This window comes from Pygocentrus nattereri, chromosome 6 (genome assembly GCF_015220715.1).
Source record: "Pygocentrus nattereri isolate fPygNat1 chromosome 6, fPygNat1.pri, whole genome shotgun sequence".
Lineage (NCBI taxonomy): Eukaryota > Metazoa > Chordata > Actinopteri > Characiformes > Serrasalmidae > Pygocentrus > Pygocentrus nattereri.
The window spans coordinates 35,415,782-35,430,279 of record NC_051216.1 but is presented as its reverse complement, the minus strand read 5'-3'; the positions used below and the strand labels follow the sequence as shown (position 1 = coordinate 35,430,279).

Genomic DNA, 14,498 nt, shown 5'->3' with positions numbered 1-14,498 from the left:
GAACATTTTTCGCTCTATTTTATGCATCATTACATGTCTACTAATAAGGGGCATTCTTACATTCTTCCTAAATCAACAGTGTCAATAAATGCAACTGACAGCTGGTAACAGCATTCTGCATTTTTCAGCCAGAAAACAGACTAAGAGCACATTTCAGTTCTGCTGTTGTGATAGATGTATAGAAAACAGTAAATGCCCATTATGGTTAGAATCCAAGGGCCTTCTTAAATATAGTACATGAATGTTGAGGTTGTAGGATTAGCAGCTGTCCTAAAACCAAAGAACATTGGATGTATTTTCTGAGGTCTGACTTTTGGAATATATCATTTGAAAATCTCATTTGTGTTTTCTCTTAAAAGTCTCTCAAAAACAATAACATTTGTCTTCTTTTTATTGATATATTTATAGTTTTGGTAGAGGTTGACTGGGAACATTTAAAGAGCACTTAAAAACAATGGAGCTAAACAAGCACAGCTTGTCTGTATCTGTATCTTCCTTGTTTTGAATATGAGAGCATGTGTAAAAGCCTGATGTCATAGTGAGGCATTGTTTGGGGTGCTGGACAAAAAAGCATTAGAAAATACTCTTCAATCACAAAAACATTCTGTGGTGTAAAATTCTTAGAATATGTCTAGAAGTCAAATGTGGTGTGGAGACAATTGCTTTTCCTCCTGGGTTTTGACTTTATGTAAAGAGGTGAAAACAGGTCCAGGGGAATATATCATGAAAACTGTTATTGTTACAGAGAAGCTTGATATTGGCAAGGAGAGTGGACCATCAACATACAGCCCTACACTGCTCATGCATCTTGGCAGCCCAAGCCACCTCCTTACTTGAGCATTCACCAATCTTTCCAGTCAGCTGATATGTGATGAGGTGACCTCGTAGATTGTGATCGGTCACATGAGGCGGGGCAGCAACCCAAAATGACATGTTTTACATGTCAAGCATTTTTATGAAAAATGACGCAAAGAACCCTTTAATCAAATCAAATCAAATTTATTTGTATAGCACTTTTTACAACGGATGTTGTCACAAAGCAGCTTCACAGAATTCCGGAAAAGACAAAGTTTTAACAAGAATGTAAAAACCCCCTGGCGGGCAAGCCAGGGGCAACAGTGGCTAGGAAAAACTCCCTCAGAACTGAGGAAGAAACCTTGGGAGGAACCAGGCTCACCAGGGGGGACCCATCCTCTTCTGGTCAAACTACCTACAAGTGATTATACTACTAATATTAATAGCAGTAGTATTAGTAGTAGTAATAGCTAGGAGTCTATGAAAACATCAGTCTAGGGTGGGCAGCTAGTCCAAGGTAGATGGCGGTAGCTGGGGTGTGGGCAGCTGGTCTGAGGTGAGTAGCAGGAGAGCTCAACAGTCAGTCGTCCTTCAGTGTCCGGCCGGACATGTGGGCGGTTGTATACTCAGAAAAAAGGCAGGGAGAGGGAATTAGTTTTATTCTGTCTATTTGTATGTAAAACAGGGGATGTAAACATTTACAGAGTGTGGCTAAAGACTCCGGCAGATCTGACTATGACAGCTCAACTAAAAGGAGAGAACCAGAAGGAGACACAGACACGAGAGCACTCTGAAACAGCTTGGCATCCCTCCGCTCCACCATCCACAAACCTGAGTGACCGCGTGCGAGCAGCGGGACAACAACACCAGCGTCTCAGTTTACTATAATTCCCTGTGTCCATGGACCCCTGGTTCTGCTGCCTTTATCTAAGGGGGAACATTACCTACCAAAAATTAAACTGAACAAGTGAGTTTTCAGCCTAGTTTTAAAGATTGAGACTGTGTCTGAGTCCCAAACATTTTCTGGAAGGTCATTCCAGAGTTTGGGGGCTTTATAAGAAAAAGCTCTTCCCCCAGCTGCAGCCTTATGAATTCTAGGAACTATTAACAAGCAAGCACTCTGGTATCTGAGTAGTCGTGATGGCTCGTAATGGGAAATAAGGTCTTGCAGGTATTCAGGAGTATTCAGGTGTTACAGTAGTCTAGCCTGGAAGTAATAAAGGCATGTTTTTCTGCAGAATAAAGGCTAGTGTTTCTGCATCACACAGGGATAGGGCATTTCTTATCTTGGCAATGTTGCGAAGATGTAGAAAAGCTGTCATAGTGATGCTGCCTATGTGTTGATCGAATGATAAATCTGAATCAATTATGATGCTAAGATTTTTTGCTGCTGAGCCAGGTGTGACTGGAAAGTCGTTGAGATTTGAAATAAAATCTGATAGTTTATTTCTTGCCAATTATGGACCCAGAAGGAGAACCTCTGTTTTTTTACTGTTTAGTAGGAGGAAGTTCCGTAACATTCAGCATTTCACGTCTTTTATACAGTCCTCTATTTTCTTTAATTTGTATTTGTCATCAGGCTTGGCTGATATGTACAGTTGCGTATTGTCTGTGTAACAATGAAAGTTAATGCCATGGTTACTTATAACTGTGCCTAACGGTTACATGTATAGTGTAAATAATAATGGTCCTAAAATAGAGCCTTGCGGAATTCCAAATCTTACTTTTGAATAATTGGAAGATAAATTATTTACACTGACGAACTGATAACATTCTGTTAGGTAAGACTGGAACCATGATAGGGCTGTCCCTGTGATTCCAACCATGTTTTCTAACCTTTCTAGGAGAATATTGTGGTCTACTGTATCGAAAGCTGCGCTGAGGTCAAGTAGCACTAACAGGGATATGTAGCCTTGATCAGAAGTAAGAAGAAGATCATTAGTTATCTTAACTAGAGCTGTCTCAGTGCTGTGATGTGGCCTGAATCCAGATTGGAATTTTTTATATATATGGTTCTTACGTAGATATGAACTAAGTTGTTGGGCCACAGCTTTTTCTAAGATCTTCGATATAAATGGTAAGTTGGAAATAGGCCTGTAATTAAACAATATGCTAACATCAAGATTTGGTTTCTTGATCAGAGGTTTGATAACTGCTAGTTTAAAAGCTTTGGGAACATAGCCCAGACTAAGGGACGAGTTTACTATAGTTAAAAGGGGGTTTATAATGACTAGCAGTACTTGTTTGAGTAATTTTGAGGGAATTGCAGCAAGTGTGCAGGTTGTACAATTTGCAGAGGAGATAATCTTCTCTAGCTCTAGTTGTGGGAGTGGGTGAAAAATTTCCAGGCTCTTTTCTACAACTGTGTTTTGTTTTATGTCAGCCAAGTCAGATGATAGCCAAGTTGGATTTAATACTGTGGATTGAGTTTGTTGTCTAATATTTTCAATTCCATAAAAACTTCACTGGTAAGAGTTGCTGGGATTTCTGGTTCAGTACCTGCCTGATTTTTTGTGATTTGGGAAATCACACTAAACAGAATTCTAGGATTATATTTATTGTTCTCGATCAGTGAGGCCAGATATGCTGAGCGAGCTTTAGTGAGAGCATTTCTATACTCTATAAAGCTGCCCTTCCAGGAAGAGTGGAACACTTCCAGCTTGGTTTGTCGCCATTTCCGCTCTAGTTTCTGAACTATTTGTTTTAAGGTACGTGTTTTATCGTTGTACCATTGGGCGAGCTTTTTCTGCCTTATTCTTTTTATTTTAAGTGACGCCACATTTTCTAAATAATTGGTTAGTAAATCTAGTTCCATTGGGTCTGATGGAGTGGAGACTGGGGTTGATAGTTCTGGCAGATTTTCTATAAATTGTAGGGCGGTAAAAGGTTTTATTAAGCGCTTTGTAGAATAACAAGGGGACGTACATATATTATGGCTAAGTCGTAGCTCATATGAAATTAGGTAATGGTCAGAGATTGCTGAGGTTTGTGGTAGGATATTAAGCCTGTCTATGTTAAGACCTAGTGTCAAAACTAAATCTAAAGTGTGACTGCAGTAGTGTGTAGGCCCTGTTACATTTTGGGTAATACCAATAGAGTCTAGAATTGAAGTAAATGCCTTTTTAGTGGGTCATCTACCTTCTCAAATTGAATATTAAAATCTCCTACAACTATTACTTTATCATTGCACACAGCCAGGTTTGCAGCGAAATCACTAAATTCTTTTAAAAATTCAGAGTAGGGCCCTGGTGGCCTGTGAATGTTAAATAATTAAAATGCATTCTTTTTTGTGACCGGATTTGTAATGTGGATGGAAAGGACCTCAAAGGAAGTGAAAGTATCACATTGTTTCTGACTGATATCTAGAGTATTTTGGTAGATTACACATACACCACCTCCCTTGCCTGATAATCTTGGCCTATGTGCATAATTATAGCCTACAGGGGTGGCTTCATTTAAAGCTGAATATTCATCTGGTGTAACCCACGTTTCAGTGAGATAGAAAATGTCAAATTTATGATCGCTTATAATTTAATTTACGATGACTGCTTTTGAGTTTAGTGATCTTATATTGAGTAGTCCAAATCTTTAGATCTAAGGTGTTAGTGCTATCATCTGAATACGGATATATATTGATTAGGTTGTTCATGCGGGGGGAAGAGCATATAGTAGATGTAGTAGCAGTGCTACCAAAAGCCGTTTACAACCTATCTAAATATTCATCACGTTTTCGACCATCTCTACGCTGACGACATCCTGGAAGACGTGGCCAAGTGAACTTCGACAGTGGAAGTAAACACTTCTATGGCGCTTCCGGAGTCGTTAATTCATTCAGTGGGCTCTCTCAGATAGCAACGTCGTATGGTTTTTAACTCGTACCATAAAATGGTAAGTCGGTCCTCACGGTTGTCATTTCATTTGACAAGCAGTGAGCGAAAAGTGTGCAGTCTGGTGGAGATAAAATGGGCAAATATTAAGAATAGTAAAGCTCTGATCTGGCGGGAGGCGTGTGCTGCAGTTTTTAGATGTCGAGCCATCTTGGTGGAGCTAACGTAACGTTTAGGCGCCGTTTGTGACGAGAATGTTTTATTTTTAAATGTCGTGCTCTGAAAGCGTGTTGGTTGCTGGAGCGGCGTCGGTTGTTCTCATAGACTGAGAACAAAAATGTCATTGTATTCAGCCGAATGTTCTGACAGTGGCATCTGTTTGTAAGCGATGGCTGTCAGGTTTAATAATTTTGTCTGAGACTGAAATCAGCGGAGATCTGCGCCTCCAGCCCGCTTACAAATTCTAGAAAATTCTACGCGCTGGATTCACGTTGGTGACGTTCGTGCTCAAACTCTCGCTTGTGTTCATCTGACGTCGCCTAATATGATTAAAAACTGCCACGCTCCTTCATCGTTGCTAAGCGCTGTGTTTTTCTGAAAATACAGAGTTATTTGTGTATTACTGCTGTTTAGTGGGGTTAAAACATTTTTTAGTTTTTCGGCGCCTGACTAGCTGTAAGTTGACAGGGTTTATGAGACATAATCGTTCGTCTCGGTTTCAAGGGTTATTACTGTCATTTCTAACTGCTTGAATGCGAGGCAGGAGATCTGTTGAAAGAGGTTACCAGAGCGCATCCAATGCATAGGCTGTGGCATCATGCTGGCCTTCGATCTGCCTGTAAGAGGAGAGCTGCCTTGGCACCCTCACCTCCTATTTGGCTGACAGCGAATGTAGTACAAGGGGATTAGCCCAGTTAGTCTGCTGATGAAAAGCAAAAGTTCTTTACTATTTTACATTGAGAAATGTTATTCATGAATTTGATGATGAGGTGATGTGTGGTGAACCCCTCCTCATCTATACTTCTGAAAGACTCAGCCTCTCTGGCATGCTCTTTTTATACCCACCATATTACTGACTTGTTGCCACCAGGTGTTTTTTAAGCATTACACAACTTTACCAGTCTTTTGTTGGCCCCATCTCAACTTTTTTGGAACGTGTTGTTGGCATCAAATTCAAAATGGGCATATATTTTTCAAAGAGTAATAAGATTGCTCAGTTTCAACATGTGATATGTTGTCATTGTGCTATTGTCATCGTTGCATTATTCCGTTTTGTTTTTATTTACATTTTGCTCAGTACCCCCATTTTAAATACCAGCTTAAACCTAACAAATAATAGGCAAACTTAAGCTTGTGTAACATTGCAGATATTTAAAAAAAAAAATTTGATAGAAGTACATCCTTATTAAATTAGTGTGCATTCCCCATCAAAACTGGAAATATACTTCAAACAATGAATTAACTAAATAAAATTACTACTGCCAAACACTACTGAAAGTTAAAAAAAATTTTTGAAGTACAGAATTCTGTGCAGTGATGCAGGCAGACATGGGACATTTGGAGCAAATCATGCTCAGGGGGAGATCGCAGAACAAATAACACGGTGATCAAGTGTTACTATTAGCAGCAAGTGCACACTCTCAGCATCACACTCTCAGAAAAAAAGGTATGAAACTGTCAGTGGGGTCAATACCCTCAAGGGTCCATAATCCGTTGAAATTATATTTCTAAGTTGTATTGACTCTACACACTAAGTCTTGTCTCCAGGCTTTTTATTTAGTTGTTTTGCTTTAAAACTAAACTGAAACATAATTAGGTTATGATACAAATAGACAGAAATACAGTTTTCAACTAGGAAGAATATTAGGTACACAACTGGACCTCAAAAGCACTGTTGTACATTTGAGGGTACATTTGATGAATGAAAAATGTTCCTGCACAGTACCTTCTAACAATTCAGTGTTTTGGCTTTATTTTGCTTTGAAGCATCTTTTTTTTTTTTAAGTATACTGCTGGCTTATGTATTTTATGTTTGAACTACACTTGTATAAAATTGGTAAGAACAGTAGAAACTCCAGACTTCCAAATTATACAAGTGAGTAACAATGAAGAATCATTTTACTTGCTTGGCTTTTCTTCTGAGAAGTTTGAATTTGACTTTCAGTGATATACGTATATTGTATTTTTGTGCTCTGCATGGACAGTAGTGAACATAGGTGCAAGTGAAAAGGATTTTGTCATTACCAGTATGGCTTTCTACACAGCATATTGTTCTAATACATCCACCTCTTTCTCTTTCCTTCTCTTTTTCTCTCTTTCTGTCTTCCTCTTCGCTGTCTTGCAGGAATGTAAACTCTAGCCTTTACTAGACCAGAGGCCTGAGATGTCTTCCCCAAAAAACCCTGTGCTTCATGAGAGCACCGTTGGATTATATATAACTAAATACAGAAGCCAAATACAAATTCACCCGACAGATGGTGGATGCATTGTTTCCTTCCAGAAAGACAGCAAACCAAAGGATTAAAAGATATTTTCTTTTTTGCAAACTTTGCATCTTTGTTCAAGTAAACACCTTTTTCATAGTTGTGTATTTGTACTGGTTTGAACCATACCAATAAGCATTTAAACATGGGGCCATTAATGGAGATAGCAGACATTGCAGTCGTTGCACTGTATTTTGTCCTCGTGCTTGGTATTGGATTTTTTGCCATGTGGAAGGCCAACCGAAGCAGTGTAAGTGGCTACTTCCTAGCTGGACGAACTATGAACTGGGTGGTGATTGGAGCATCACTGTTTGTGAGCAATATTGGCAGCGAGCACTTTATCGGCCTGGCTGGATCGGGTGCAGCAAGTGGTTTTGCTGTTGGTGCCTGGGAGTTCAATGCCCTCCTCCTCCTTCAACTCCTGGGCTGGGTGTTCATCCCAGTCTACATACACTGTGGTGTCTACACCATGCCCGAGTACCTTTCCAAGCGCTACGGAGGTAAAAGGCTAAAAGTTTATTTTGCTGGTCTTTCTCTTTTGCTGTACATCTTCACCAAACTATCAGTGGACTTGTATGCAGGTGCACTCTTTATCCAAGAGTCCTTAGGCTGGAATCTCTACCTGTCAATCATCCTGCTAATCACCATGACGGCCCTGCTGACAATAACAGGTGGTCTGGTTGCTGTGATCTACACTGACACTCTTCAAGCAGTGCTCATGATCGGTGGAGCTTTGAGCCTCACAGTCATCAGCCTGATCAAGGTGGGTGGACTGGATGGTGTTCGAGAAAAGTACATGGAAGCCATTCCAAATGTCACTGCCATCCTCGCCAGCCACAACTACAGTTTTGCCTACACAAATTCTTGTCACATATACCCAAAGCCGGATTCCCTCAAACTCTTAAGAGGTCCCCTCGATGAGGACATTCCCTGGCCAGGGTTCCTATTAGGCCAGACTCCTGCATCCATCTGGTACTGGTGTGCTGACCAGGTGATAGTTCAGAGGGTACTCGCTGCTAAGAACATTGCCCATGCCAAGGGTTCCACTCTTATGGCAGGATTGCTGAAAATTCTGCCCATGTTCATCATTGTCATTCCAGGAATGATCTCACGGATAATGTTTCCAGACGAGCTTGCCTGTATCGGCCCAGAGCACTGCATGGCTGTGTGTGGCAGCCAAGCTGGCTGTTCTAACATTGCCTACCCACGGCTGGTCATGAGCATAATGCCAGTGGGCCTGCGGGGACTGATGATGGCTGTTATGATTGCTGCACTTATGAGTGACCTAGACTCTATATTCAACAGTGCCAGTACCATCTTCACTCTAGACATCTACAAAATGGTGCGGACTTCTGCCTCCTCCCGTGAGCTGGTTGTGGTGGGGAGACTCTTTGTGATCTTCATGGTGACCATCAGCATTGCTTGGGTGCCCGTCATCATTGAGATGCAAGGTGGCCAGATGTACTTGTACATCCAGGAAATGGCGGGATATCTGACACCACCCATCGCTGCTCTTTTCCTTCTCGGTGTCTTCTGGAAGCGCTGCAATGAGATGGGCGCTTTCTGGGGTAGCATGACTGGCTTCATTCTGGGTACAGCACGTCTTATTCTTGGTTTCGTCTATCGCGAGCCTCGATGCAACCAAACAGATGAGAGGCCAGCTTTCATTGTTCATGTCCACTACATGTACATAGCTGCTGGACTCTTCTGGATCTCTGGCCTGGTGGCTGTAGTGGTCAGTCTTTGCACCCCTCCCCCAACTAAGGAGAAGATCCAGCGCACCACTGTGTGGGGACTACGCAGTGTGGAAAAGCTACCAGTGACAGAACGGGAAAAGACATACAAGTTGACCAGTAAGAGCCCTGTCCACTGCAATGGCAACAGCACACTCCAGAAAGACCTGCCTCTGGATGTCCAGAGAGAACGATGTCTTGATGGGGCTGATCTAAAACTCCTCATGCCTGCCCCTTGTGACCAGGATCCTGTGATTCCTAGCACAGATGCACCCACCCCATTGGAGGCATATTGCAATAGGCATGCAGAGCTGGTAGGGCGTAAGGATGAGGGGAGCAGGCAATTTGAGAATGGCATGTGTCTGCATCACTTTGACTGGATCTGTGGGTACAAGGAACAAGCTGCAACTCCTGCACCCAAAGCCACTGAAGAAGATGAACGGATTGTCATGGAGATGCTTTATGAGCCCCCAAAAATCAAGCTTCTTTTAAACTTTGGCCTGATAATAGTCTGTTTTCTTGGTCTCTTCATGTTTGTGTACTTCTCCCTGTAACCTGCTACTCATCATATCCATTAGACAATGTGAAGGGCAGTACCTGTGTATGATCTGTTTGTTATTACAAAATGTACAACACCATTTTCAAAAATATTGGGACACTGTGCAAAGTGTAAATTAAAACCAAATGCAATAGTGTGCAAATCATTTAAACCATACAGTTCATTTAAAATAGTACAAAGACAACACTATAAAGGTTGAAATCTTATTGTTTTTGAAAAATATTTGACCATTTTGAATTTGATGCCAAGAACGTTACAACAAAGTTGGGACGGGGGCAACAAAAGGCTGGTAAAGTTCTAAAGTTGTAATGCTTAAAAAACACATGGTGGTTTATTGGCAACACGTCAGTAACATGATTGGGTATAAAAACCATCCCAGAGAGGCTAAGTCAGAGGTAAAGATGAGGATGGGTTCACCATTCTGTAAAAGACAGATAAGTAGTGCAACATTTCTAGAATAATGTTTGTCAATATATCTCTGTATGCAAAGGACAAGGTCAAAATACAGTATTTGCCAACCATGAACTTCGGGCCCTCAGGTGGCACTGCATTAAAAACATGAAAACCACTGCCTGTGAGAACAGTTCATTACTGCATCCACAAATGCAAGTTAAAACACTAAAACGTAAAGAAGAAACAATATACAATGAGGATCCAGATATGCTGCCACCTTCTTTGGGTCTGAGCTCATTTAAAATGGACTGAGATAAAGTGGAGAAGTGTCCCGTGGTCCAACAAATCAACATTTGAAATTCTTTTTTGGAAAACGTGTCCTCTGGGCTAAAGACCACTCAACTTGCTATCAGTGCACAGTTCAAAAGCCAGTATTGTAATTGTATAGGGGAGCTTTTGTGTGTATGGCATGGGTTTCGTGCACGTCTATGAAAGCGCCATTAATGCTGAACGATATGTACATGTTTTGGCATTATGTGCCATCAAGGCATCTTTTTCAGGGAAGTATTTGCTTATTTCAGCAAGACGATGTCAAACCACATTCTGCATGTATTACAAAAGAATTGCTCTATATTAAATGAGTCCAGCTGCTAAACTGATCTGCCTGCAGTCCAGACCTGTCACTCACTGATAACATATAAAACGAAGTATATGACAAGGAGACCCTGAACTGATGAGCAGCTGAAATCAAGTGAAAACAAGAATGTAAAAACATTTCACTTTCGAAACTACAGCAGCTGGACTCCCCAGTTCCCAAACACTTACAGAGTGGTGATGTAAGGAGAGATGATGAAACGCAGTGGTAAAAATGCCCCCGTCCCAACTTTTTTGGAATGTGTTGTTGGCATCAGATTCAAAATGGGCTTATATTTTGGCAAAATTTAAATTGAAAAAAGAGAAAACTGGGAAATTTACATGTCAGAGTTTTATGAACAACCTTAATTATTCTTTGCAGTGTTGTATGCCATAACAAGTGTTGTAAAGTCTGTCTAAACTTACATGCTAGCATTATTTTAACAGTAACTTTCTATGTGAGTGTTCAGTCATTGTACTTGTCAGTCATTGTGTAGCAGTCTCCTCTTCCTGGTTATGTGTTTTACTGTATCATGCTGAAAGTACTTTTGTCATCACTCTGTAAGAGCAATGATTAGGGCACAAAGGTGTGTTTTAGAAACCACCAAAATGCCTTCTCTTCAAGTAGGGACACTAAGTTAAAAAAAAAACACCTTCTTGTCCCCATTTTGAGGATTTCAGTGAAGTTCTGAACAATGTCTCAGAAAACATGTTTTTCCAACACTGAAACACAAACTATACAAGCACAGCCTGTTTTTCCACACCAGCCAGAAAACATCAGTTAAAATCATGTTGTCATCTGAATTTGTGTAATATGTGAAAGCATATGATGCTATCCCAGAACGGGTCAGCTAAGACTGGGATGTCCAGTTTTGATTGCTGTGCAAAATAGAATTTAGTTCTTCTAGAGGAAGAATTTCATTTGTGGTTGCAGGAACAGGCACTGTCTGTTGTGCTGCTTTTGAATGCACTGTTTGTTTAGTGAAAGAGGAAGTTAGTGGCTTGGCTTCAGGCAAACGCAGACATAAATGGTAGTTCACCATAGATGACTGTTTTGAAGTCAGAGTTTGGTATCATACTGCCTGCTGGAAGCTTTGCAGACACATTACCCAGTAGGTTATGTTGATGGAGGTTAAATAACTCGTGAGTTAGTAAGTAGTATTGTATATGCTTAATAAATATATAGCACAGCTCCAATTGGAATGCTGTTGTTTGGAAAATAAACATCATGCCTCAGGGGGCTACTGGGAATGAGTGAGATTCTAATTGGTTTTGCAGTGAGTGTCTTCAATATTCCCCCATCAGCTATAATGAATTGCTGCGATAGTAACCAGCAAAGATACTAATACTGAAGGTCTTTATGAGGCACCGCCTGGTTAATTGAGGATTCAGAGTAGCCTTATTCGTAGGTTGAGATCCACCAGAATGTATGTTAGTGAATTAGTAAAATGTGACTGGTTTCTTTCAATGATTCCAATACGTATCAAAATAGAAAATAAAAAAGACATCAGATTGAATTATGTTCGTGTTTTTGTTATTGCACAGTGCTCCCAATAAGTTGTGTAATCAGTTGGTCTCAGTCTTCAAATAGCCCGTTTCTTACATCGATTTATCCAGTAATTTAATTGCTCATATTTTTGATTGATAATGTGGTGGATTTCAGCCCTGATTCAGGAATGCACTACGTAATTAAGAGCTGGTTCTGTCTGGGTTTCAGCAAGACCAAAACCAAAGGTGAAGGTATATGCTGTGATAGAATTTATAGATTACATTTAGGAACTGTTTCCAGAAAGGTTGTCACATAATGCAGGCAGTTACTTTTATGCTATTCCTTACATGTTGCCTTGTTTCTAAGTTCAACAAATTTTTTTTTTTTATAAGTTTAAAGAAATGCAAAGTAAGGAAACTTTTTCAGAGGGTTAGTGTGATGTTAGCATATTCTAGTGTTGGAAGATCCCATGACAAAAAGCATTTGAGTGTATTGGGTTGTTTGGCTCAGTATTGAGCTTCACCTTTGGATTGGTCAAGGTGAATGTGTTTGAAGTCAATACAGGTCCACAGACCTGGAGCATAGAGTGTAGAAGTGGTGGATACTACCACATGGCCTACATGAAAAGTACACAGCAAAATTCTGTGTGCATGGGAGATTGTTTGCTTGGTACCAGCCAGGTTTTAAAATATGTCAAAATAACTGTTTTCATGTTGTAACTAATTTATAATGCACTCACTGGTTCACTCAGTGTCGCTATCTAAATTTACTGGAAGTAATTCACCTACCAGTGAGTCATGATTCACAATTGAGATGACCAAGTGCTTTCACTACTGTTGTTTTGGTGTGTTTTTTGCCCTTTTACTTGTTTTAAATGACTCCAAGAAGCAGTGTAATTTATGTTTTCATTTTTTTGTTGTGTGACAACCAAATATGTATAAAGCCTCTCCTTACCAGACGTGTCTTACTTTCAAATGAGCTGTTGAACGAGTGATTGTTATGTCCTTATATAAGTAGCTTTGCACAAAGAGATCTGGCTGAACACAGTTGCTGCGTTGAAGAACAAGGGTCTCATACAGCTGTAAATTATACAGACATTGAGCTTTGCAGTCATCTGCATTTCTAAAGACCCCTTGTGTTGCTGAAATCTGGAGTTGGAGAAGCTGTTCAATGTTTGATGCTTTAAATTACTTATTTGTGCAGCTATAAACAAACAGATGTACATGTTTACTACTTTTTTATAAATAAAAGGAAACCGTATAAAAAGGACAGTGTGCTAAAGGGCCTGCTCATTTGTCTCCATATTCATTTTCACCAGTTTCCACACATAGACATGCATTTACTACCATGTAAATTAGTTTACTGAAACTTTAAAGTACGGTTTATCCTCCTGTATTACAATAAATATTAAAGCTTAGTGGTGGAGTTTTGTAATGCTTGTGAATCTGTCCTTTAATATATATCATGACATTGTAACAAGGCACAAAAGCACTTTAGCAGGTGTTAATTAAGATGCTAAAATGGCCACAGAAGAACCACTTTGCTTACCTAAAGAACCTTTTAATGGATTATTCTTTAAAGGAATACTTAAGTGTCAACCTAACCTCTCATCTGTTTGTCTTATTTCATTGCTTATTGGCTTCTGTGATGTGTTAAATATATTGTTTTCTTTTCCAAATGCAGCAAAATTAATGATAGAGATTAAGTTGAAAAATATTAAAGAAATATAAGAAAATTTAAATAATAATACACTATAGTTTTTTTTAAAGTCAATGTGAATCACAAATCATAATGCATTTCCACTCTGTAATGTGACATATTTCTAAATCGAACGCTGTATTAGGGAGGGTCTCTGAGCTAGCTGAGCATTTTTGCTCATCTCAGATGTTTGGAGGTAGTGTTGCTACATGTCCAGATTTTCCCTGGATTGTCCAGGTTCTTGGGAAATTAAAATTAAAAAAGAAATTAAAATTAAAACAATAAAATGTAAATGTAAACCTTTTTGCCATTTCCTTTTCCAAACACCTGTGCACATATACTGCCAAAATTGAAAATAAAATGAAATACCTAGATTTGCAATTTAATTTTTCACGTGAGCACGAGTCATTTGTGACAAAAATAAAAATATTTTAAAATTTAAAACAGTTATCATTTCATTTTAGTCCTTATTCTGGTATTTCACAGCTAATAGAGAAAATTTAAGCTTCACTTTGGCTTTTCTTCCTGAAAAGCAGAACACGTGTCAAAACTAAAATCAAAATGCAATGTTTACGTTCTTATGTCTTTTTCATAGCAACAGGCTGCATATCTGACAATGTGAAATGGATAAATTAACAGCAAAGTGACAGTCTGTGATTCAGTCTCGAGAAAAACTACCGTCATGACTCAGATCTGGTGACCAAACTCCTCAGAAAAAAATGAAAATGCTATACTGGCATTTATATCGAGATAGACAATAGTTTTCTAAGTTATACGAACCAGTCTACGCTTGACCAGGCTTGGGTTTAGTCTGATACCTTTGGTCTGATGTTCAGTTTCACCAGATCTGAGTCATGACGGTGTTTTTTTCTCGAGACTCAAAGTCTT

The 14,498-nt window shown here is 39.6% G+C and overlaps 1 protein-coding gene across 1 annotated transcript; it reads left to right on the top strand.

The window, feature by feature from the left end:
• The first annotated feature begins 4,549 nt into the window (after positions 1-4,549).
• Positions 4,550-13,181, top strand: LOC108432604 (sodium/myo-inositol cotransporter-like). Its single transcript, XM_017706558.2, has 2 exons — positions 4,550-4,683; positions 6,967-13,181. The coding sequence occupies exon 2, from the start codon at positions 7,251-7,253 to the stop codon at positions 9,390-9,392; it is 2,142 nt and encodes a 713-aa protein (XP_017562047.2). The 5' UTR covers positions 4,550-4,683; positions 6,967-7,250; the 3' UTR covers positions 9,393-13,181.
• The last annotated feature ends 1,317 nt before the right edge of the window (positions 13,182-14,498 follow it).